The 22,723-nt window shown below is 35.5% G+C and overlaps 1 protein-coding gene across 3 annotated transcripts in view; it reads left to right on the top strand.

Annotated features, from left to right (window-relative positions):
- Positions 1 to 22,723, top strand: part of WDR47 (WD repeat domain 47) — a 65,287-nt gene that overhangs the window by 21,972 nt on the left and 20,592 nt on the right. For all 3 annotated transcript variants that reach the window (XM_082450564.1, XM_082450565.1, XM_082450563.1), the window contains exons 3-7: positions 5,730 to 5,896; positions 8,443 to 8,526; positions 12,177 to 12,261; positions 14,236 to 15,038; positions 19,092 to 19,215. In XM_082450564.1, coding sequence (XP_082306690.1) covers positions 5,739 to 5,896; positions 8,443 to 8,526; positions 12,177 to 12,261; positions 14,236 to 15,038; positions 19,092 to 19,215 — 1,254 coding nt within the window. In that variant the 5' untranslated portion in view covers positions 5,730 to 5,738. The remainder of the gene's footprint in view (positions 1 to 5,729; positions 5,897 to 8,442; positions 8,527 to 12,176; positions 12,262 to 14,235; positions 15,039 to 19,091; positions 19,216 to 22,723) is intronic.

The following is a 22,723-nucleotide window of genomic DNA, read 5'->3' on the forward strand; positions in this document are numbered from 1 at the left end:
CATTATATTTCTAGTTCTTTCCAGTTTTTTGCAATTGGAAATTCATTACTTATGTTTCATGTATAGTATTTCAATTTTTTTGAATAGGTAATAATTGTACATGGTACAAAATTGACAAGGTACAAAAGGGTATATAGTGAAAAGTCTTCCATTTCTATTCTTTATTATCCAGTTTTCCCTCTTGGAGACAACCATTTTTATCAATTTCTTGTGTCTTTTTCTAGAGAGATTTTATGTATATACACAACATATTGTTTATGTTAATTGATTCTTTTCTTTTTATAGCTATATAAAGCTGCACCTGCTTTAAACAATTTGTTCTTCACACCAAAAATCATTCACAGTTCCAGAAGGTAAATTAAAATAATTGATGAATAGAGAACAGCTGTCAGCAGTAAGAAGGGACACACACTGCATCCATATTAGCCGATTAGCAGACGTGACAGAGCCTTGCAGTTAGAAGGGCTTTTCTTTTGTTTGTTTACTTAAATGATCTAAAACAAATCTCTTTTCTTTCTTCTTATTAAACTGACCTAAGGATCAGAGACTTCTGATTATTCCAGACTTGCTATTTCCCCCTAAGAATATATGCTTCCTGTTACTGAAATGTGAGTTAAAACAAATTATAAAAGTTGAAGGGAAATCATAGAAATTAGCTAAACTAACCCTCTTATTTTATGTATGAAGAAATTGAGGCCCATAGAAATTGTGACTTGCAATGTCACATTTATATTCCTGAAGGACCAGACATTTACAATTAAATGATCTGGCAGCAACATAAATTTTTGGAATGCTATTTTATTAAAGAGATAGCTAGCAAGTTTTTTCTCACTCTTTTTTTTTCTTTTTTTTAAGGAAAAATTACCATAGTCTTATGTTGCAGTTTGATATTTTATGAAAAAGCTTCATAGTACTTCATTTCTTTATCTGCATTTTTGCCTGTAAACTGGAATGGTAAAGGACTATTGTTCAGCGTTAGGCACTCTGTAATTCTTGGAAGGTTAAAGAAAGTGGTGTTTATTGTTTAGGATGGAGATGGGGATTAATGGAGCCTTTTTATGCACTTTTTTCTTGACTATAAAATATTTAGTGGCTGTGCCTTAATTCCCTTAATCTTATGCTTCTGAATCGTTCTCAGCCTTATGCTTCTGAATCATTCTTAGCCTTGTGCATTTTTCTTCCTTTCTAATCTGTATTATAAGTAAGTAGAAGAAGAACCTCATTGCAAAGGAACATTTAAATATCTATTTATATTTGGCTAGAAAGCTACCACTGATATATTTTTCATGAAACTTTTTCCGTATCTATGTATAGAAATATACATAGAAGTCAATATATTTCTATTACCATTCTTTTTTTTCTTATCTATTCTTAACATTTTACCTTTAATCTTAGATTTCTAAAAATAATTTTATTTCTTGCCCTCTAATACATTCTTCTAATCTTGATTCACTAAGATAGTAATCAGCAGGAGTCCATATAGAGACGCCATCTGGAATTTAGTTTCTGTAGGTGTTAATTGTATATTAGTACTAAAATACTAACCACTTTCCAGCTGGTTTCCAGATATATTTATTTTTAAAGAAAACTCTTGTTTTCTTACCTCACTTAGTCCAGATATTGACTATAAGTAAACATTTATTTCTTAAAGGAAAATTCATAGCGTTCATGTTTCTGTGATTTTTTTCCTACAGTAAATCTATCATTTCATATGGAAATACTGAAACACTCTGATTCCTCCTCCCCCATTTTGTTTTCTGTTTTTAGTGGAATACACTTTATTGTTCGTCCTATATAAATTGTGCCTGATGAGTAATTGTTCACATGTACCATGGGATGGCAGGTCTACCTAAGATGTTATCAAGGCTGATTTTGGCTAAATAGTCAGGTTAAAGGGCCAGAGCTTTATCCTTTTGAATGGCTTTTTTTTTTTTTTTTGGCTGCATCACGTGGCTTGTGGGATCTTAGTTCCCTGACCAGGGATCGAACCCATGTCTTCGTCAGTGAAAGCACAGTGTCCTAACCACTGGACTGCCAGGGAATTCCCTTGAATAGCTTTTAGAACAGTTGCAAACAAAAGCATCTACTCTGTACTTTTTTAGAGACATTTCTTCATTGATTTTTTTGCTTCTTAAGTTAATAAGTGTTAATTTATGAACACTTATTATATACTGTACATCTCATTAAAAAATAATTTTAGTGGTTCCTAAGCTAGTTAAATCTTACTGATTTGTAGTCCCCCTGAGGGGAGGGGAAGAGGCATTTATTATTGAATTCTACTCCTCTGAATTAGCAAAAAATTCTAGCTTTGTAGTGATTAATAGTTCAAGGAGGTTAAAGAATGTTCATGAATCATGCTTTTATGTTATGTTTAAAAATATATACATATCTAATTTCTAAATTACATAGCTAGGATTTTGGGAGCCTCTACAAATGTTTCAGTAACACAGGGTGGGTTAGAAAAGAATAATTCTAAGATATAGTCATTATGTTATGTGTCTATGTTTTATGTTGTATCCAGCAACAGTAAAGTTGATAAGAGTTAAAATTCTGGGTTGGGTGATTAAAATATCATACTTTTCTACTGGGAATTCTACAGTATAGAATTAAAACTTATCTTTTTAAATGAATTTTTTAAAACTCTGAATAATTCTAGGGTAATTAAGATACATTTTTTATATCTATTCAAAATCTAGATATAAAGTCAGTGTAAAATATGTATTTGTAAGAATATACTACTCATTTTTCTCTTAGGCTTTATTGATCAGAAATGATGGCAGCATGAAACTTGTGGGACTATTGCCATAGATTCGTAGTAACTCCAGAGTTACTTAGTATTAGACTGAATGTTGAATAATATGAGGCCGATAAAATGTTTAATATCATTGGATGTATTGAACATTAGGAAATTATAGAACATTAGAAAATTATGTATTGAACATTGGATGTATTGAATCATTAGAAAATTAGTCTCAGTTCTGTATTAAGTTGTGTGATTGGTATATGGTGATTTAAGTGAAGTGCCCTCTAAGATTCGAGGGGAGTTTACAATTATTTTTTCTGAGAGTTAAATTAGCAAAAGCCATTCTTTTCTAGTAAGAATTATCTGAAGATTTGGGGAATGCTCAAATTGCTAATCTCAGAGACAGTTCTGAAATATGATCAGAATTTATTGAATGGAAATATCATTAATTTTATTGTACAAAGTCTTTTGGACAAAGTCTATGAACAGAAGGGTGGTCAGCTCAGAAGATAGCAAAGGGAAACCCAAAGCATGAGGAATTGGGTGGCTGGCCTGTTGGGGGAGACAGATTTGTGAGTTTGTTTCCTGAGGTAGGCATGTCCTTATTGTGGAGATGGATGTATGAGATTAGCTTAGTCTGATGTCATTAAATATTTGAATCATAATTATTTTTCCATGCTCTGTCCCTTGTTTACTCTATCACCTCCACCTAAGAGAGAAAATGTATTCATCTGATGAACATTCTAGTCTGCTAGATGTTTGTACTTCTCATTATGAAGAAATATATTGTCAAAATAGTAGACAAAAAATAAACCCATGTGCATACATGCATATGTTTATGTTTCTGTGAATTTGGTTAAAGATAGGTCCTTTGAGAAGATAATTGGTCCTGTGAGAAAGATACGCTTACAGTCTGTTTCATCTGATGAGGTTTGTTTGCAGCTAGTCCGCTTAGCTTGGTAGTCATTTGTACTGCTCTGAGCGTGAACATTTGAAAACTGCAACAACTTAGGCCATTTAACTTGTGTGGCCTCATCTTTAAAATGAGAATGTTGATCTAATGATCTTCAGAATTCCTCCTGGTTCTAATTCTTGATGAATTAACCTGTGTGCTCAATTGTATCACTGCAGACTTACAGGTGAGAGAAGGGATTTGAGAGAGCTGAAATATCACTGGTGTTTGGGTTGGTAGTACCAATATGACTTAAAGTTGCACATTTTAACCAACCTTGTTTTGTTTGGTTCCAAAATATAGGGTACAACATTTTACGTGTTGCTGCTACACTCTATAAGTTTCTTAAGGACAGAGCCAGTGTGTCCTGACTATGGGACAGTGTCTATCACAGAGAAAAGACAGTAACTACTTATTGAATGAGTGTATAGGGCATAGCTAAACATGGTTTGGTTATTAGTGACTTTTTAAAATATTCTTTATTATGGCAAATTTTAAACATATGTAGGAGTAGAGAAAATAATATTGTCTTAGTTCATTTGGGTTGCTATAACGGAATACCATAGACTAGGTGGTTTATTTATAGCAGAAATTTATTGCTCACAGTTCTGCAATAGATGCTGGAAGTGTGAGATAAGGGTGCTAGCATAGTTCCGTTCTGGTGAGAGCCCTCTTCCCGGTTGCAGACTGCTGACTTCACATTTTATCCTCACAGACAGGGTTGAACTAGCTTTCTGGGGTCTCTTTTATTTTTTATGATTATATTATTTTCTTTCTTTCTTATTTTTTTTTTTAGTAAGAGCGCAAGGGCCGCGAGCGGCCGGTAACCCCGGCCCACCCCCCGCGCCGAGGGTGGCGAAGGACCCGGCCGCGGACGCGTTCGGCGGCACACGTGTGCCGCCGCCGTTCCAGCCCCCACGGCCACCCGGGAAAGGGGCCCACGGGGCCGCCCTGCGACGTCCGCCGCCTCTCGGTTCGCACCCGCCTCCCCTTTTCCCCGTCCCAGCCCGTGGGCGAGGCCCACGGCGGGGTGGGGAGGAGGCGCGGCGCGCCGAGGCCGGGGGGCGCCACGAGGGGCGTCCCCTTCCCTCTCGCCCCCCTTTTCCTCCGGCGGGGCTGGTGCCTCCCCCGACCGACCGGGACGGGCGGTCCGGGAACATGCGCGCCGAGACCCGCCGCCGCTCCCATCGCGCGGACGGTGGGCAGCCACCGAGGGTGGGCCGAGGACGCCGCCCGCGGGGTGCTGTGTGGGGGAGTCCGGAGAGCGAGGGAGGGAGGAAGGAAGAAACGGACGCCGAGCACCCCCGGGCCCCGCCGCCGCCGCAGTGGCGGCGGCGGGAGCGACAAACCCTTGTGTCGAGGGCTGACTTTCAATAGATCGCAGTGTATGATTATTATTAAAAAAATTATTTTTATTTGGCCAAGCTGCGCGGCATGTGAGATTTTAGTTTCCCGACCCAGGGATCGAACCTGTGTCCCCTGCAGTGGAAGCACAGCGTCTTAACCACTGGACTACTAGGGAAGTCCCTGTGGTCTCTTTTGTACGGGCACTAATCCCAATCATGAGGGCTCTGCCCTCATTACCTAATCACCTCCCAAAGCCCCCACCTCCTAATACCATCACTTTAGGGGTTAGGATTTCAACATAGGAATTTTGGGAGGACACCAACATTTAGACCATAGCAAATATAATGAACCTCCATTTACTCATTATCCTACTTTAATGGTCGTGATTATTGTTTTATCTTTACTTCCTCCCACATGCTACTTCTTGTATTATTTTGAAGCAAATCACAAACTTCATATCAATCTGTAATTCCAGTGTGTATCTCTCAAAGATTAGGACTTAAAATCATAGCCATTCCTATATCAAACCTTGAAGAATGACTTGGTTTTGACAAATATTACATTAGTTTCACTTAGAATAACTGTATTAAATATTTTCAAGAAACTTGTTATGTGTAGTTTCCAGATAGTTAATAATGGTTAGAAATAATAGAACTAATTTTTGTTTTTGTTTTGTTTAATATTTAGGTTATCAACATGACGGCTGAAGAAACAGTGAATGTAAAAGAGGTTGAAGTCATTAAGCTAATTTTAGACTTCTTGAATTCAAAGAAGCTTCACATTAGTATGTTGGCCCTTGAGAAGGAAAGTGGAGTCATAAATGGCCTATTTTCAGATGATATGCTTTTCCTGAGGTATGATTTCATTAGCACTGTGAGGTTTGTAGCTCATTCCAAAAAATGTTAAGTATTAATAATAGGTACAGTATAGATAGACCTTTGTAATCATGAAAAGACAAAGTATAGTTTTTTAAATGTTTATTTTTATAAAGAACGTTTACAAAACAAAGTTTTCTGTAGAATGTTTTCAGGAGTAAGATCCAGAGATTCATTAAAAAGAGTCACAACTCTCTTGTGTTTGTGGCATCATCATAAAAGATATTTGATTAAGAAATCAGAGACTCTGTAAAGTTAAAAAAAATATTTCTGAAATACCTTTTTTTATGCTATAGAAGTAAAACATACTCGTTATATAAACATACTCTTTGTAGAAAATATAGAAAAATAAAGAAGAAAAATCAGCCCACCATCCACACATACTACTGATAATTTTCTGTGCATATTGAAAAAAAACCAATTTCGTCGCATTTAGAATTTTGTATCCTGCTTTATCCATTAACATTATAGGAATTCTCTATGTGATTACAAATTTATGCTTTGAAAATTTTCGATTTACTTAATTTCCTAATGATTCCCCTATTTTTAGACAATTAAATTGTTTGCAATTTTTCTAAATACATGTTCTACTGAGCATCTTTCATACATGTGACTATTTCTGTATCTTGAATTATTTCCTTAAAACAAGATTCTTGGAAGTGGAATTACAGAGCAAAAGGGAGTTAACATGTTTGCCAAAATGGAAGCTAAATATATCCTTCCTTGAATTGGATGGAAAAAGAAAAACCCAAATTTCCATGCAGAAATGTATTCTGTGCTTATGTGATACCAAATGTCCTTGTTAAGGAGTACAGATTCTTGGATATGTAGCATTTTGTGACTAGGAAAGCCTTAAGAAATGAAATGTTTCTAACTCATGAAGAAGGAACTTTTTAAAAAGCTTTATTATATTAGGAGAGTTTATTTAAACTCATTGCACTTCCCTGTATTTGATATTATGAATGTCATTCAGCCCCAGGGAGCTTAGTCAGCGATATAGTCAGGAACCAGTACTGAGGCAGTATTCTTTGGGCTCTGTCATTGCTACTTCTGGAATTTAGCAGTGGCTCTCAGATATTCCCCTGCAGAAACCTGATGGTTTGTTATGAAGTTTTACTGGTCTTAGGTGAAATTACAGGATAGTAAGTTTCTCATTAAACTAAATGTATTCATCTTAAAGGGCTGCTGGCCTTTGAAATTGTGTCCTTCCTACTTTTGAGATATTAAAATGTCCCTTTAGGGCTTCCCTGGTGGCGCAGTGGTTAAGAATCCGCCTGCCAATGCAGGGGACACGGGTCCAGCCCTGGTCCGGGAAGATCCCACATGCCACGGAGCAACTAAGCCCGTGCGCCACAACTACTGAGCCTGCGCTCCAGAGCCCGTGAGCCACAACTCCTGAAGCCCGTGCGCTTAGAGCCCGTGCTCTGCAACAAGAGAAGCCACCGCAATGAGAAGCCTGCGCACCGCAACAAAAGAGTAGGCCCCGCTCACCGTAACTAGAGAAAGCCTGTGCACAGCAACAAAGACACAATGCAGCCAAAAATCAATAAATAAAATAAATAAATTTTTAAAAAACCTTTAAAAAATAAAATAAAATAAAATGTCCCTTTATAAAATGATTATGATACATGTTGTGATTGCTTTTTATTAATATTCATTCTTTGTGGAATCAAAAGTTGGCAATCCTATGTAGATCTTCCTGCCTATTTTTAAATTTTCTGTTGTAAAAAAGCATAGATAGGGAAATTACTTTTATAAAAGAAGAACAGTAATCTGAATGCCTTATAACTTTTAGAAGTTCCCATAGACTACTTAAGTAGGATGAAATATGATATTATTCATTACTATTTTCATTCTCAGAATATAAACTCTAGTGTTAAATGCCTCAAAGATGTTGAATTCACAGTTTAGAGCAGGGTTTTCAACCTCAGTACTGTTAACATTTTGGGCCAGATGGTTCTTTGTTGTGAGTGTGGGGGTTTTCCTGTGCATTGTAGGGTGTTTAGCAGCACTTCTGACCTATACCCTGAAGATGCCAGTTGCACCCTAGTTGTGACAACCAAAAATGTCCCCAGACAGTGCCAGATTTCTCCAGGGGGCAAAACTGCACCCAGTTGAGAACCAATGACTTAGTGAGACTGGAACATACCAACACACTGGCCCCTAAATAATACAGAATAACTTTAAACTATAAGATTAACTATAACTATAAACTATAACTATAACTATAAACTATAAGATTAGTGGGGAAATAAAGAAACTTTTAGACTTAGTTCAATGTTTTTACATAGGTAAAAAAAACATATTTTAGAATGAGGAGTGGGTGCAGATTCACAAATTCTTCTCAAATAGTATATGTTGTTACAAATAAGTTGTGAAAAAGTTTATTATAGTGGTTGAGAAACCAAGTAAAATGTTATTCTCAATACCTGCTTTGTGAAGTTCTAATGCTATCTTGTCATCTCTTCTGCTTTTAATTAGTGTAACACAAATCTGATAGCATGTGTGGATTTTTCTTTATGTAGGCAGCTAATCCTTGATGGTCAATGGGATGAAGTTCTTCAGTTCATTCAGCCTCTAGAATGTATGGAAAAATTTGACAAAAAAAGGTAAGATTTCATCTGAAATTTTTAGTGTCTTATCATTGGTAGAAGTTGAGCAAAACAAAACAATAAACAAAAATGTAAAAATAAGACTTTTAGCTTTCCTAGCAAATAGTACACTCAATCCCATCGAGTTGGAGCACTTCTCGAGGACAGCTTGCGTGTACTTCAATTAGTTGAACATCTGATATATAAACCCCTTAGTCAGCAGTGTGTATATATAAAACATCACAAGGGCCATGTCTGAAGCAGTTGTTTCTTCATGACAGTACAAAGAATTTAAAGATGTCATTCCATTGTTTCCTGGCCTCCATTATTTCTGACAAACAATTATCCTTAATTCTCTTGTATGTAATGTTTCTTTTTTTCTTTTTATTCTTCTTCTACTGGCTGCCTTCAAGATTTTCTCCTTGTCATTGGTTTTCAGCAGTTTGATTTTGATGTGCCTAAGTGATTTATTTGTATTTTTTCCTGCTTGGGGTTTGCTGAGCTTTTTGGATCTATAAGTTTATGTCTTTCATCAAGTTTGGGAAGTTTTTGGCAGTTATATCTTCAAACATTTTTTCTGCCCCTTTTTCTTCTTCTAAGTATACAACATTAGACAGATTGATATTGTTCCACAGTTTTGAGGCTTTGTTCCTTTTTTAAAAAAACATTTTTTCTGTGTATTCTTCAGTCTGGATTATTTCTGTTGATTTACCTTCAATGTTTATTGACGCTTTCTTCAGTTATTAGCAATCTGCTCATAAACAATGAATTTTTCATTTCAGATATTGTACTTTTTGGTTGCAGAATTTACTTTTATTTATAATTTTTCTCTGAGATATTCCTATCTGTTTGTTCATTGTGACTGTACTTCCCAGTAAGCCCTTGAACATATTTTTAGTAACTGCTTGTTCACTAATAGTCCTTATTTGCTAATTCCAACTTTTAGGTTATATCAGGCTCAGTTTCTATTGATTGAGTTTTCTCTTAACTATGAGTCACTCTTTTTTCACATCTAGTCATTTTTTAATGTATTTTGCACATTGGGATTCATTGTTGAAACTCTGGATTTCTGTTATCTTCCTTTGGAAGGTATTGATTTTTATTCATGCAGGGAGTTTACTTTGTTGTACTTCAGAATGCAAACTCTGTCCCTCACCTATTGGACACCAGATGAAATCTCTGCTCAGTTATTTAGCCTTCAATCTGTTGCTTTCCCTGGGCTCTTTGGAGTCTCCCTTGCATCTTCAGTTTTAAGGATGACCAAGGATTTAGGCACAGTTTATACAGTAGATTTTGGTGTCTTTTTCATTGTGGTTTCCTCTTTTTTTGGATCCTCCTACCCTGCCCACCACTTTTCAGCTGTTCTGGCAGCTGAACTTCTCAAAAGCCTGACTTCTCCAAAGCCTGTAAAACTGCAGCTTTCTGCCTGAGTTCTAGCTCACACTGTGTGGACTGGGGATTGCCCTCAGCTGGAAGGCCTTATACCCTTCAGCCTCACCCCCTAAAGTTCCCTTTTTCAAGGATTGACTTCCCTCTAGCTATGCCAGTTTTTTTTTTTTTTCTTCAGTGCTTTCAAATATTTTTTATATTTAATCTAGGGTTTAATTGTTATTTGCAGAAAGGTTAGCGAGATACAAGTTACTCCACCATTATCAGAAGTGGAACCTCATATTAGTTTCTGATTCTCCATAAACCATGCTATTTGATACCTATTTGCTTTTATACATTCTTCATTTATCTGGGATACTGTTTCTTACATCATCTCCTGCCTTTACATAGCACATTCTTGATCATCTTCCAAGAGTCAGTTCTTGTAAGACCCTCACTATTTCTGGTAGACCTGGTTTCATACTCCTTTGAAATCTTGCTGAACCCTATACATATTTCATGCAATTTATTAGATGACCCTCTTCTTTTTTTAAAAAAATTGAAGTACAGTTGATTTATAATATTGTGTTAGTTTCAGGTATACAGCATATTGTTTCAGTATTTTTTCAGATTATATTCCATTATAGGTTGTTACAAGATATTGGGTATAATTCTCTGTGCTATACAGTTAATCCTTGTTGCTTACCTATTTTATGTATAGTAGTTTGCCTTTGTTAATCTCATACCCCTAACTTATCCCTCCCCACCCCCCCATTTTGGTAACCACAGTTTGTTTTCTGTGTCTGTGAGTCTGTTTCTGTTTTGTATATATATTCATTTGTATTACTTTTTAGATTCTACATATAAGTGTTATCATATAGTATTTGTCTTTCTTTGTCTGACGTATTTCAGTAAACACAATATTCTCTAGGTTCATCAATGTTTTTGCAGATGGCAATATTTCATTCTTTTTCTGCTTCCTTGTGTGACTTTTAAAAAAATTTTTATTGAAGTATAGTTGATTTACAATGTTGTGTTAGTTTCAGGTGTACAGCAAAGTGATTCAGTTATACATATATCCACTCTTTTTTAGATTATTTTCCCATATAGGCCATTACAGAGTATTGAGTAGAGTTCCCTGTGCTATACAGTAGGTCTTTATTAGTTATTTATTTTATATAGAGTAGTGTGTATATGTCAATCCCAATCTCCCAATTTATCCCTCCTCCCCTTCCCCCCTGTTAACCATAAGTTTGTTTTCCACATCTGTAACTCTATTTCTATTTTGTAAATAAGTTCATTTGTACCATTTTTTTAGATTCCACATATAAGCGATATCATATGATATTTGTCCTTTTCTGTCTGACTTACTTCACTCAGTATGACAATCTCTAAGTCCATCCATGTTGCTGCAAATGGCATTATTTTGTTCTTTTTTATGGCTGAGTAATAGTTCATTGTGTGTGTATGTGTGTACACATGCACGCACGCACCACAGCTTCTTAATCCGATCATCTGTTGATGGGTACTTGGGTTGCTTCCATTAGATGACCCTCTTCCTGAAGGCAGGGATTTTGTTTTATTGGACACATATTTGCTGTTACAACAGTGGTTGAAAGAATGACTGTGAAGTTCATTATTATTTTCTTTCAGCCCTTAGAAACACTTTTCTTTAAAGTGCTTAAGGCATTCAACATTTTTTGATTCATAGAGAAGTCAGGTAGACACTCCCTTCCCCTCTCTGAAAAATCCCTTTTAAAAAGTTTTAAGTCTACAGTTATCTTACGGTTTTTTAGCAATGTTGTTCATTCCTTCCTATCCTTTCAGCTCTATTTTTATTAGACCTTTCTCATGTTTGAAAAGAAAAGAGGACATATTTTGGGAAATAAAATATTTGGAATATAAAGGATTTTGATTTCATATTAGGTGACATTTGACATCTTGCATTAAAAACTTGATTGCTTAGAATTAATATTGCAAATAGAAATCCTTCCTTTGAGTATTAAATTGTGATTACTTGCTACTGAAATTATTTTAATTATGGCTTCAATTTGATCAGCTTTGTAAAATAATTAAAGAATTTTCTGAAAGCAGAGGTACTTACAGTAACTTATAAGTACATTTGATTTATGAGACATTGGGAAATTAATTTTTTAAAGTCTTTTTTTAAAGAAATAATTAGTCCTATAAGAAAAACTTGGCCTGTTTTGCTTTAGGAACTTGAGTTTCATTTCTAGTCTTCGACATTGCTATAATTCAGATTTTAATCATTTTAATGTTTCATATTTTATTTTTCACAGGTTTCGTTATATCATCCTGAAGCAGAAGTTTTTAGAAGCTTTATGTGTTAACAACGCAATGTCAGCAGAAGATGAGCCCCAGCATGTAAGATTTTTATTCCTAAAGGTTTGCGCCACAGTCTTGTTTCAGTCATAAGTATTCTATTCACTAAAACAAAAGATTAGTATCATGAGTTTTCAAAGTTTTTATGAGCGGCTGTGGGGCAAGATCTGCTCTTTTGCAGATGTAGTACTTTCAGTCTGTAGTGCTTCTGAATTTGTTCTGTGATTTAGGCAAAGATGATAAATGAGTGGCTATCTGGTTGGAGAGTGTGCTCCCCTCTTGTTTAAGGTGATACAGATAGCAAAAGATGTTTGACTTGATGACTCTACATCATTGCTTCTTTTCTTATCCCAGAAGTGGATTATGTTTACTTCCTCTTTCTGTCTTTTCAGTACTTTCTTTGATCCAGAGGTGTGTTTTTTAACTTTTTTTTTTTTTTTTTTGGCTGCACAGTGCAGCTTGTAGAATCTTAGTTCCCTGACCAGGGATTGAACCCGGGCCCTCAGCAGTGAAAGCACAGAGCCCTAACCACTGGACCGCCAGGGAATTCCCCAAAGGTGTTTTTTTAATACAATGTGTATTTTTAATAACAATTTAGATTTAATGATATTAAATTCTTTTTGATTAGAGAGATACTTTTAAAGTTTTAATATTAGTATTGTTGTATCCAAAACCAAAGAAACTTTTATTAAGTGCCAGTAAGTAATCACTGAAAAAATAGAGCAATGTTTGCAGATAATGATGTTTAAAAGTGGAAAGAAGGACTTCCCTGGTAGTCCAGTGGTTAAGACTCCATGCTTCCACTGCAAGGGACATGGGTTTGATCCCTGGTCGGGGAACTAAGATTCTGCGTGCTGCATGGTGTGGCCAAAAAAAAGAAAAAAGTGGAAAGAACACTGGAATATTAGTCAATAAGAATTTTTATTCTGTCTTCGTCACTAACCAGCTGAATTACTTAGGTTAAATCTGCACCCTAACTTTTCCCACAGGGAAGATATAGAAGCTGTGCTATGCAAGCTCTAAGGTTCCTTACATCATCAAAAGCTTATGATCTGGGGCTTCCCTGGTGGCGCAGTGGGTAAGAATCCGCCTGCCAATGCAGGGGACACGGGTTCGAGCCCTGGTCTGGGAAGATCCCACATGCTGCGGAGCAACTAAGCCCGTGAGCCACAACTACTAAGCCTGCGCTCTAGAGCCTGCAAGCCACAGCTACTGAGCCCACGTGCCACAGCTGCTGAGGCCTGCGCATCTAGAGCCCGTGCTCTGCAACAGAGAAGCCACCGCAATGAGAAGCCCACGCACCGCAATGAAGAGTGGCCCCCGCTCGCCGCAACTAGAGAAAGCCCGCATGCAGCAACGAAGACCCAACACAGCCAAAAATAAATAAATTAATTTATTTAAAAAAATCTTTAAAAAAAAAAAAAAAGCTTATGATCCTAAGATAATATTCACTATACAAATTATTGTAATTTGTTATTCAGTTAAGCTTCCTTTTGTTCTGTCTCTGCACTGTTTTTGTAGAAGTGAACTGTAGGTGTTCCCTTTCTTGATTTGCTTTCTTTCCCCACACACATTTGTCCTAAGGTAAGTTTGAGACTGGCTCTTTTGCTTTTTGAGTAAGCTGGAGTGATAGCAAGCTATAATAAATAATTGAATTTTGGCATGCTTCAGTTTCATTGCTAGAAAACTTAATTATCCTTACTCTTAAAAAATTATACATTTGAAAATGGTATTAAGTCTGAATTACAACACTTTTTTTATAGGTAAAAGTTTAATGTGCTAATAACCAAATTTTAAAATCTTTATTTTAGGAGTAAAAAACATTTTGGTTCCTGACTTGAAAGTTGTTAAATAGCCCACAATTATATGAGTATTCTGTGACATGAGTTTATCCTTTTGCAATTGAACAGTTTGTGAAAGTTCGTAAAGTGTCTTTATATTTGAATAAAATACTCTCATTGTTTTCATATCTCATAGCATCTCTCTTTATAGCAATCACTTATGTTTTTCTTACAGCTGGAATTTACCATGCAAGAAGCTGTGCAATGTTTACATGCCCTAGAAGAGTACTGTCCTTCTAAAGATGATTACAGCAAGCTCTGTTTGCTTTTGACTTTGCCTCGTCTGACCAATCATGCTGAATTTAAGGACTGGAATCCCAGCACTGCACGAGTTCACTGTTTTGAAGAGGCTTGTGTCATGGTTGCAGAATTCATCCCTGCTGATAGGAAGCTAAGTGAGGCTGGTTTTAAAGCAAGTAACAATCGTTTATTTCAGCTTGTAATGAAGGGCCTACTTTATGAATGCTGTGTAGAATTTTGTCAAAGTAAAGCAACTGGAGAAGAAATTACAGAAAGTGAAGTACTACTTGGCATCGACCTCTTATGTGGTAATGGTTGTGATGATTTGGATCTGAGTTTATTGTCATGGCTTCAGAATCTCCCATCTTCGGTCTTCTCTTGTGCTTTTGAACAGAAAATGCTTAATATTCATGTTGACAAACTTCTGAAACCCACAAAAGCTGCATATGCTGATCTTTTGACTCCTCTTATCAGCAAACTTTCTCCCTATCCATCATCTCCAATGAGAAGGCCTCAATCAGCTGATGCCTATATGACCCGCTCTCTGAATCCTGCTTTAGATGGCCTCACTTGTGGACTAACCAGTCACGATAAGAGAATTTCAGACCTTGGGAACAAAACTTCTCCAATGTCACACTCCTTTGCTAACTTCCATTATCCAGGGGTACAAAACCTCAGTAGAAGTCTCATGCTTGAGAATACAGAATGTCACAGTATTTATGAAGAATCCCCTGAACGGTAAGTATTTGCTCATGAAAATTGGGAGATCTCCCCAAGTGTGAGATAATCTAATTGGTGTGTGTGTGTGTGTGTGTGTGTGTGTGTGTGTGTTTTCTAAATGTTCAAGTCCATTTAGTTGAAAGTTAGTCTTTAAAACTTTATTTATAAGGCATTTTAAAAATTTTGATAATTACAATTATCAGGGAAAACCTTTATTTTTATATCCCGTATTATCATTTTGTTGGTTATAAAGGCAGTACATGTGCATTGAAGAAATTTTGGAAAATTTGGAAGGGTATCAATAAGAGAATTAAAATCCCACACAATCTTGCACTTAGATGACCAACATTTTTCCTATGAATACATTTTTAAAAATTGAGAAGGTGCTATATATATTTTCATATAATTTGCTTTTTTCACTTGATAAATCATGACTTTTTCCCATATTTTTAAACATTTATTGAGATCAATGATTAATGGTGTGTGCAGTATTCCATTGTATGACTGGATCATAATTTTACCTAGTTCCTTACTGTAGGAGAGTAGACTGTTTCCTGTAAATATTACTGTATTGAACATATATATATATAAAAATCTCTGATTATTTCCACTTATCTTTTTTTAGTAATTCTTTATATACATACATGAGGAAATTAAGTATTAAAACTACCACTCAGTTTTTCCTTCAAACCTGGCTTGAAATAATAATTTCCTGATTAGCAGTTCTTTATTTCAAGGCTTAGGCAACTTCCTGCCTCCATTTTCCAGGAAACCCACTGGGGACACATCTTGGTTTCCTATACTCGGAGTTGATGCTATGAAGTATTACTATCGACTGCAATAAGTTCATTAAAAGCACAAAAACTAAACCTAAACCTTTTACTATTCATATAGGATAGTTGGAGGCATTCATTATTGAAGAAGGAGCACTGGACTTGTAATTTCTGTTTCTAATTAAAACAGGAGATCTTTAGTTAAGGGTTAAGGGACAAGAATTACAGGATAAATATTTATGGAAGCATTTTCTGTTAGTTGCTGTGAGATTGTTGGGGTGGGTGGGTGTGATTTTTCTTTAATGTTCTTTAAAGAGAGGAGAGGATTCTGGGATCAGTTAAGTGAGGGACTTCCCAAAGCCTAGGGTGACTTCCTAAGGCATCTTATTGCTCTGTATTTTATATTTGAAAGATAAAGATGATATCTAGTGATACAAATGAATGAATATAATTTAATATAGGAGCATCGTATTATCTAAATCCTAAAGAAGTAGAGAATCTTGAGCGTTGGTAGAGACTATCTTAAAGTTTTCTTGGACTTTCTGATCCCCTTAGAGAAAATTCTCATTGTCTGGGATGCTGGGCTTCAATTCTGGGGGAACTGCTGATATTCTTCTGAGTACATGAGATGATAGGATCTTCTTGGTTGATATAATGAATAGCATGTTTTGAATTGTGCACCAGTGGGATTGCCTTTATAAAGAAAAAAGACACACAAAAATCCAGCCAAATTTGACTCTACATGTGCTATTCCCTATGTAAAGAAAGTATTATAAATTGAGGAATGACTGAATAAAGATGGAAAGAAGTGGAATATAAGTTATTAGACCATTATAGAATAAGCAGTGGGGTAAAACGTGACATGTCAAGAGGTAAGTAATGTATGTGTTATTAGCTGAGCAGTAGTAATAACCCAGAAAACATCTGTCATGTCTCTGAAATTGGAAAACTTACGAGACAAAGCAGTGTAGAACAATGAATAGAACATGGTCTTTGGAGTTAGACTTGGGTTTGAACTGTAGCCTTGCCATTTTCTAGCTGTGTGATCTTGGGATGGTTACTTAATCTCTCTGAGCCTCAGTGACCTCCTCTATAAAATAGAGTGTTGACTTGCACAGTGCTAAGCATGTGCTTAGTGCTTAATAAATATAAATTTCCCCTGTTCAGGGTCCATACCCTTGGAAAGTACAATGTGTCAAAAGGGCTACTAATAACATACTATGGGAGAGCTATTGTGCTGTGGATAAAGTATAAAAATTTACTTTGGAAAAAAGTTTACCTGGTTTTAAAGAATATTTTAGGTGTAATTAAAAAATATTGGAAAGCTCAGTTAGATCAATTATGTTAAAATGCAATATAAAGAGACTCCTGCTTATGGTAATTGAAGTCAGTATTCATTTAAAAATATTTGATTGTCTACTCTGTGCTAGCACTGTGCTGCATCCCCAGGATATGACTGAGTTACTATGGTGAAGAAGAAGATAAAACACAGAAGAAAAGTTTATAAAAGAGTGTGTGGTATTTTGAAGGATATCTTTTCACTCAAACAGAAACCAACTCAAAATAAAAAAGGAATAAAAATCAGCTGAAATACACAAGCTGTGATTATACAATATAATAGTCTCAAAATTAAATGGCAGGAAAAAAGATCTATTCTCAGACATGTGCCAGCGTTGAATTTGGAGTCTGAAGACCTGGATTCAAGTCCTAGCTTTATTTACTGTGTATTTTTGGGAAAATGACTTTTTTGAGTCTGTTTCCTCATGTGTGAAATGGGAGTTTTAACCTGTTTTACAGGTTATTTTGCAAGTTAAATGAGATAATGCATGTGGAAGTGCTGTGTAAATTGCAAAATTAAATCAAATGTTACTTTATAAAGGTTGTTTTATTCTATCTCTATACAGTTAATAACTCTTACAAATTCTAATTTATGGACTAAAATGGGGCTTCCTATGGTCATTAGCAGCTTACAGCACAGTCTGGTAGCTGAAAACTCTTCCCAGGTCTTTCTACTTCCTCCTCAGGGTGGATGTGTGTGTATGTATGTTTAGGTACTTAAGACTACTAGGCTCCTAACTAATGGTGCCTTTGTGAAGATGACTGTCTAGCTCTGCTTTCCTAAACCCTAGACCTATATTTTGATATGTCTTACATACTTCTGCCTGGAGAGGCCATTAGGAAGTCATCTCCTAATCAAATTCATTGAAGACAAAAATCACTTTACTTTTGTACTTGTTCCTATGGTGCCTTTTACTGATAGGTAATCTATGTGAATGTGGTATTTGTCATCTTTGGATAATCTTAGTTATTAAAAACTTTGAACAGCATAACTATGAAAAGTAGAAATTGCTAGTATTTTAGAAGACCGTTAGGAACAACCTGACATAAGACATCAAGCTTACTAATTAGTATACATTAAAAATATTTGGGGACTTCCCCAGTGGTGCAGTGGTTAAGAATCCGCCTGCCAGTGCAGGGGACATGGTTCAAGCCCTGGTTTGGGAAGATCCCACATGCCGTGGAGCAACTAAGCCAGTGCGCCACAACTACTGAGCCTGCGCTCTAGAGCCTACGAGCCACAACTAGTGAGCCCGTGTGCCACAACTACTGAAGCCTGCACGCCTAGAGCCTGTGCTCCGCAACAAGAGAAGCCACTGCAATGAGAAGCCCACACACTGCAATGAAGAGCAGCCCTTGCTTGCCGCAACTAGAGAAAGCCTGCGCGCAGCAACAAAGACTCAATGCAGCCAAAAATAAAATAAATTTTAAATAAATTTTAAATAAATAAAAATAATTAGTATAAAAAATTTTTTAATTTGAAAGAGGTATGTTTAGCTTTTGCGTTAAGTGCAAAGAAAGCCTTTTAATAAAATCTCAACTATTCTTAAAATTTTATTGAAATATATTAGAGGAAAGAAAATTGATGTTTGGATAACAAAATAACAGATTAAGAGTTCTTTAAGAGAATGTAGGCATTAGGTCATCTAACCTATTAATTTGTAGGTGAAGCTGAGCCACAGAGAATGTAAGTGATTTTCCCAAGGCCACACACATTATTTTAGATGGGAACCCCTACCCTCCTTGCTTAATAATCCTGTGCTCTTCCATTATAAGCACATTCTATTTTTAAAAATCCCTTACATAGTGTACTTAAGAGAAGAAAGTAAAATTTAAAAATCTGTTTTTGTGCATTTGATAAACACTTAGGCTAAATACTCACTTTTTAAATTAAAATTTCTCTAACTACAATATGTTTTTCTTTACCCCTACCTCTTCCTTTTTGTTTTTTGCCCTGAAGTGATACACCTGTTGAGGCACAGCGGCCTATCAGCAGTGAAATCCTGGGCCAGAGTTTAGTTTCAGAAAAAGAGCCTGCAAATGGAGCACAGAATCCAGGACCAGCTAAGCAAGAAAAAAATGAGGTAATATTTACTATACCTCGAGTCTTTTAGAGTTATTCTCTTTGTAAGAAGTGATACTATTTGCTTGGATAGAACTTAAAAAGAATTTTCTGATATTTGAGAGTAGGAGAGAGAATATCTAGATTTTCTTATTTATTAGATCATTTTCTCCCCTCTTCCTTAAGAATTTATAGTATTTTTAGTTATCACTATATTTTGGAGCATTTTTAATGGATGGATTTATTAACAATTTAAAATATCACAGTTGACATTGCTCCTACATGTTTGAGCACTCACGTAATTGAACTTGCATTAAATGTGGACAGCTTGTATTTTAAAGATATATGCTCTATATTTTGCTAATTAGATTTAATGAGCAAGAAATTATGACATTTATAATATAGAATAATATTTTATCTAAGCCTTTAGAGTTCCAGATTATTTTTCTGTGGTGCTTTGGGAAGGAAATTGTACTGTGAAATAGGGTGTAAATTTTATCTTATATATATTATCCCACTTATAAGGGGTGAGTAGGTAGGTTTAATAAGTTGAGTAAGTTTTCTTGGTTTTGACTAAATATTTAGAATGAAGTAGAAAAATTATTCTTAAAAGTACATATGGATATGCACAAAACAACAGAATCCCGAAATATATGAGGCAAACATTGGCAGAGCTGAAGGGAGAAATAGACAGTTCTGCAATAATAGTTGGAGACATCAATACCCCACTTGCAGTAATGGATAGAACATTTAACAGAAGATCAGTAAGGATATAGAGGACTTGAACAACACTGTAAACCAATTGGACATAATAGACATCTATAGGACACTCAACAGTAGAATACACATTCTTCTCCAGTGCACGTGCAGTGTTCTTCAGGATAGACCATGTGTTAGGACGCAAAACAAGTCTCAATAACTTTTAAAAGATTTGAAATCATGTAAAGTATCTCCTCTGACCACAGTGGAATGAAGCTAGAAATTGATAACAGAAGGAAAATTTTTAAATCCAAAATTTGTAAAAATTAATCAACACACTCTTAAACAACCACTGGATCCAAGAAGAAATCACAAGGGAAATTAGAAAATACTTAGAGACTAATGAAAATGAGTACAACATACCAAATATACAACAAAATTATGGAATGCAGCAAAAGCAGTGCTCAGGGAAAAATTTATAGCTGCAAATGCTTACATTAAAAAAGAAGAAAGATCTCAAATCAATAACCTAATTTTATGCCTTGAAGAGCTAGGAAAAGGAAGAGCAAGCTAGACCCAAAGCTAGCAGAAGGAAGGAAATAATAAAGATTAGAAGAGAGAGAAATAAAATAGAGAAAAGGAAAACAACAGAGGGAATCAACAAAACCAAAAGTTGGTTCTTTGAAAAGATCAATAAAATTGACAAGCCCTTAGCTAGACTGACAAAGAAAAAGAAAACACAAATTACTAAAATCAAAAATAAAACTATCAACCTTACAATAACGAAAAAGATTATAAGAGAATACTGTGACCAGTTGTAAGCCAACAAATTAAATAACTTAGATGAAATGGACAAATTCCTTAGAAACACAGATTACTAAACTGACTCAGAAAGAAATAGAAAATCTCAACAGATCTATAATGAGTAAAGAAATTGAATGAGTAATACAAAAACTTCTCAACAAAGAAAAGACTGGGATAAGATGGCTTTACTGGTGAATTCTACAAACATTTAGGAAGCGTTAGCAATCCTCAAAATTTTCCAAGAAATATAAGAGGAGGAAACACTTCCTAACTCATTCTGTGAGGCCAGCATTACCCTGATAGCAAAACCAACTGAAAATATTACAGGAAAAGAAAACTACAGACCAATACCTCTTATAAACATAGAAGCAAAAATCAACAAAATACTGGTAAACCAAATCCATCAGCATATTAAAAAGACTGTGCATTCTGACCCAGTGGATTGATTGCAGGATGCAAGGTGGTTCAACATAAAAAAACAATCAGTTTAATACACATCACATTAATACAATGAAGGAATAAAAGAAACAACATGCAATCATCTCAGAAAAGACATTTGACAAAATCAAACACTTTGCTGATCAAAGCTCTCAGAGAACTAAGAATAGAATGGAACTTCCTCAGCATGGTGAAGATCATTTATGTAAAACCAACCTAACATCATACTCAATAGTTAATGACTAAAAGCTTTCTCCTAAGATCAGGAACAAAGATAAGGATGCCTGCTTTCATTGCTGCTATTCAACATTTATTAGAAGTTCTAGCCAGAGCAGTTAGACCAGAAAAAGAAATAAATTGGAAAGGAAGAAGTAAAGCTATCTCTATTCACAGATGACATGAATATTATATGTATAATCAGTAATTCACAAGACAGCTACTAGAGCTTATAAACAGGTTCAGCAGAGTTGCAGGGTATAAGATCAACACATAAAAATCAGTTGTGTTTCTATACACCAACAATGAACAATCAGAAAAGGAAATTAAGAAAGCGATTTCATTTACAATGGCATATAAAAGGATAAAATATCTGGGAATAAATTAAGGAGTTGAAAGACTTGTATGCTAAAATCTACAAAGCATTGCTGAAAGAAGTTAAAGAAGATCTAAATAATTGAAGACATTCTGTGTTAATGGATCGGAAGATTTAATACTGTTAAGATGTCAGTACTACCCCAGTATTATTTACAGATTCCATGCAATTCCTATAAAAATTCCACCGCCTCTTTTGCAGTAATGGAAAAGCCAATACTCAATTCATATGGAATTGCAAGGGACCTTGAATAGCCAAAACAATTTTGAAAAAAGAAGAACAAAGTTGTAGGACTCACACTTCATAATTTCAAAACTTACTACAAAGCTACAGTAATCCAAACTGTGTGGTACTTGTATAAGGATAGGTATATAGACCAATGGAATAAATTGAGAGACCAGAAATAATTCCGTATATCTATGGCCAACTGATTATTGGCAAGGGTGCCAAGTCCATTCAGTGGGAGAAAAAATAGTCTTTTCAACAGATGATGCTAGATCAACTGGATTTCCACATGCAAAAGAATGAAGTTGGACCTCTACCTCACACCATATATAAAAATTAACTAAAAGTAGATCAACAACTTAAGTATAGGACCTAAAAATATAAAACTCTTAGAAGAAAACAAAGGGATAAATCTTCACAACCTTAGATTTTGTAATGCGTTCTTATGTATGATACCAAAGCTTAAGCAACAAATGTAAAAATTGATAAATTGGACTTCATCAAAATTAAAAACTTTTGGATTTCCCTGGTGGTCCAGTGGGTAAGACTCCATGCGCCCAATGCAAGGGGCCTGGGTTCGATCCCTGGTTGGGGAACTAGGTCCCACACATGTGCCACAACTAAGAAGTCTGCATGCTGCAACTAAGAGCCTGCATGCTGCAATTAAAGATCCCACATGCCACAACTAAGACCCAGGGCAGCCAAAATAAATAAATAAATATTTTTAAAAAAACCTTTTGTGCATCAAAGGACATTATCAAGAAAGTGAAAG

This window comes from Balaenoptera physalus (assembly GCF_965194825.1).
Source record: "Balaenoptera physalus genome assembly, chromosome: 1".
Taxonomy (NCBI): Eukaryota; Metazoa; Chordata; class Mammalia; order Artiodactyla; family Balaenopteridae; genus Balaenoptera; species Balaenoptera physalus.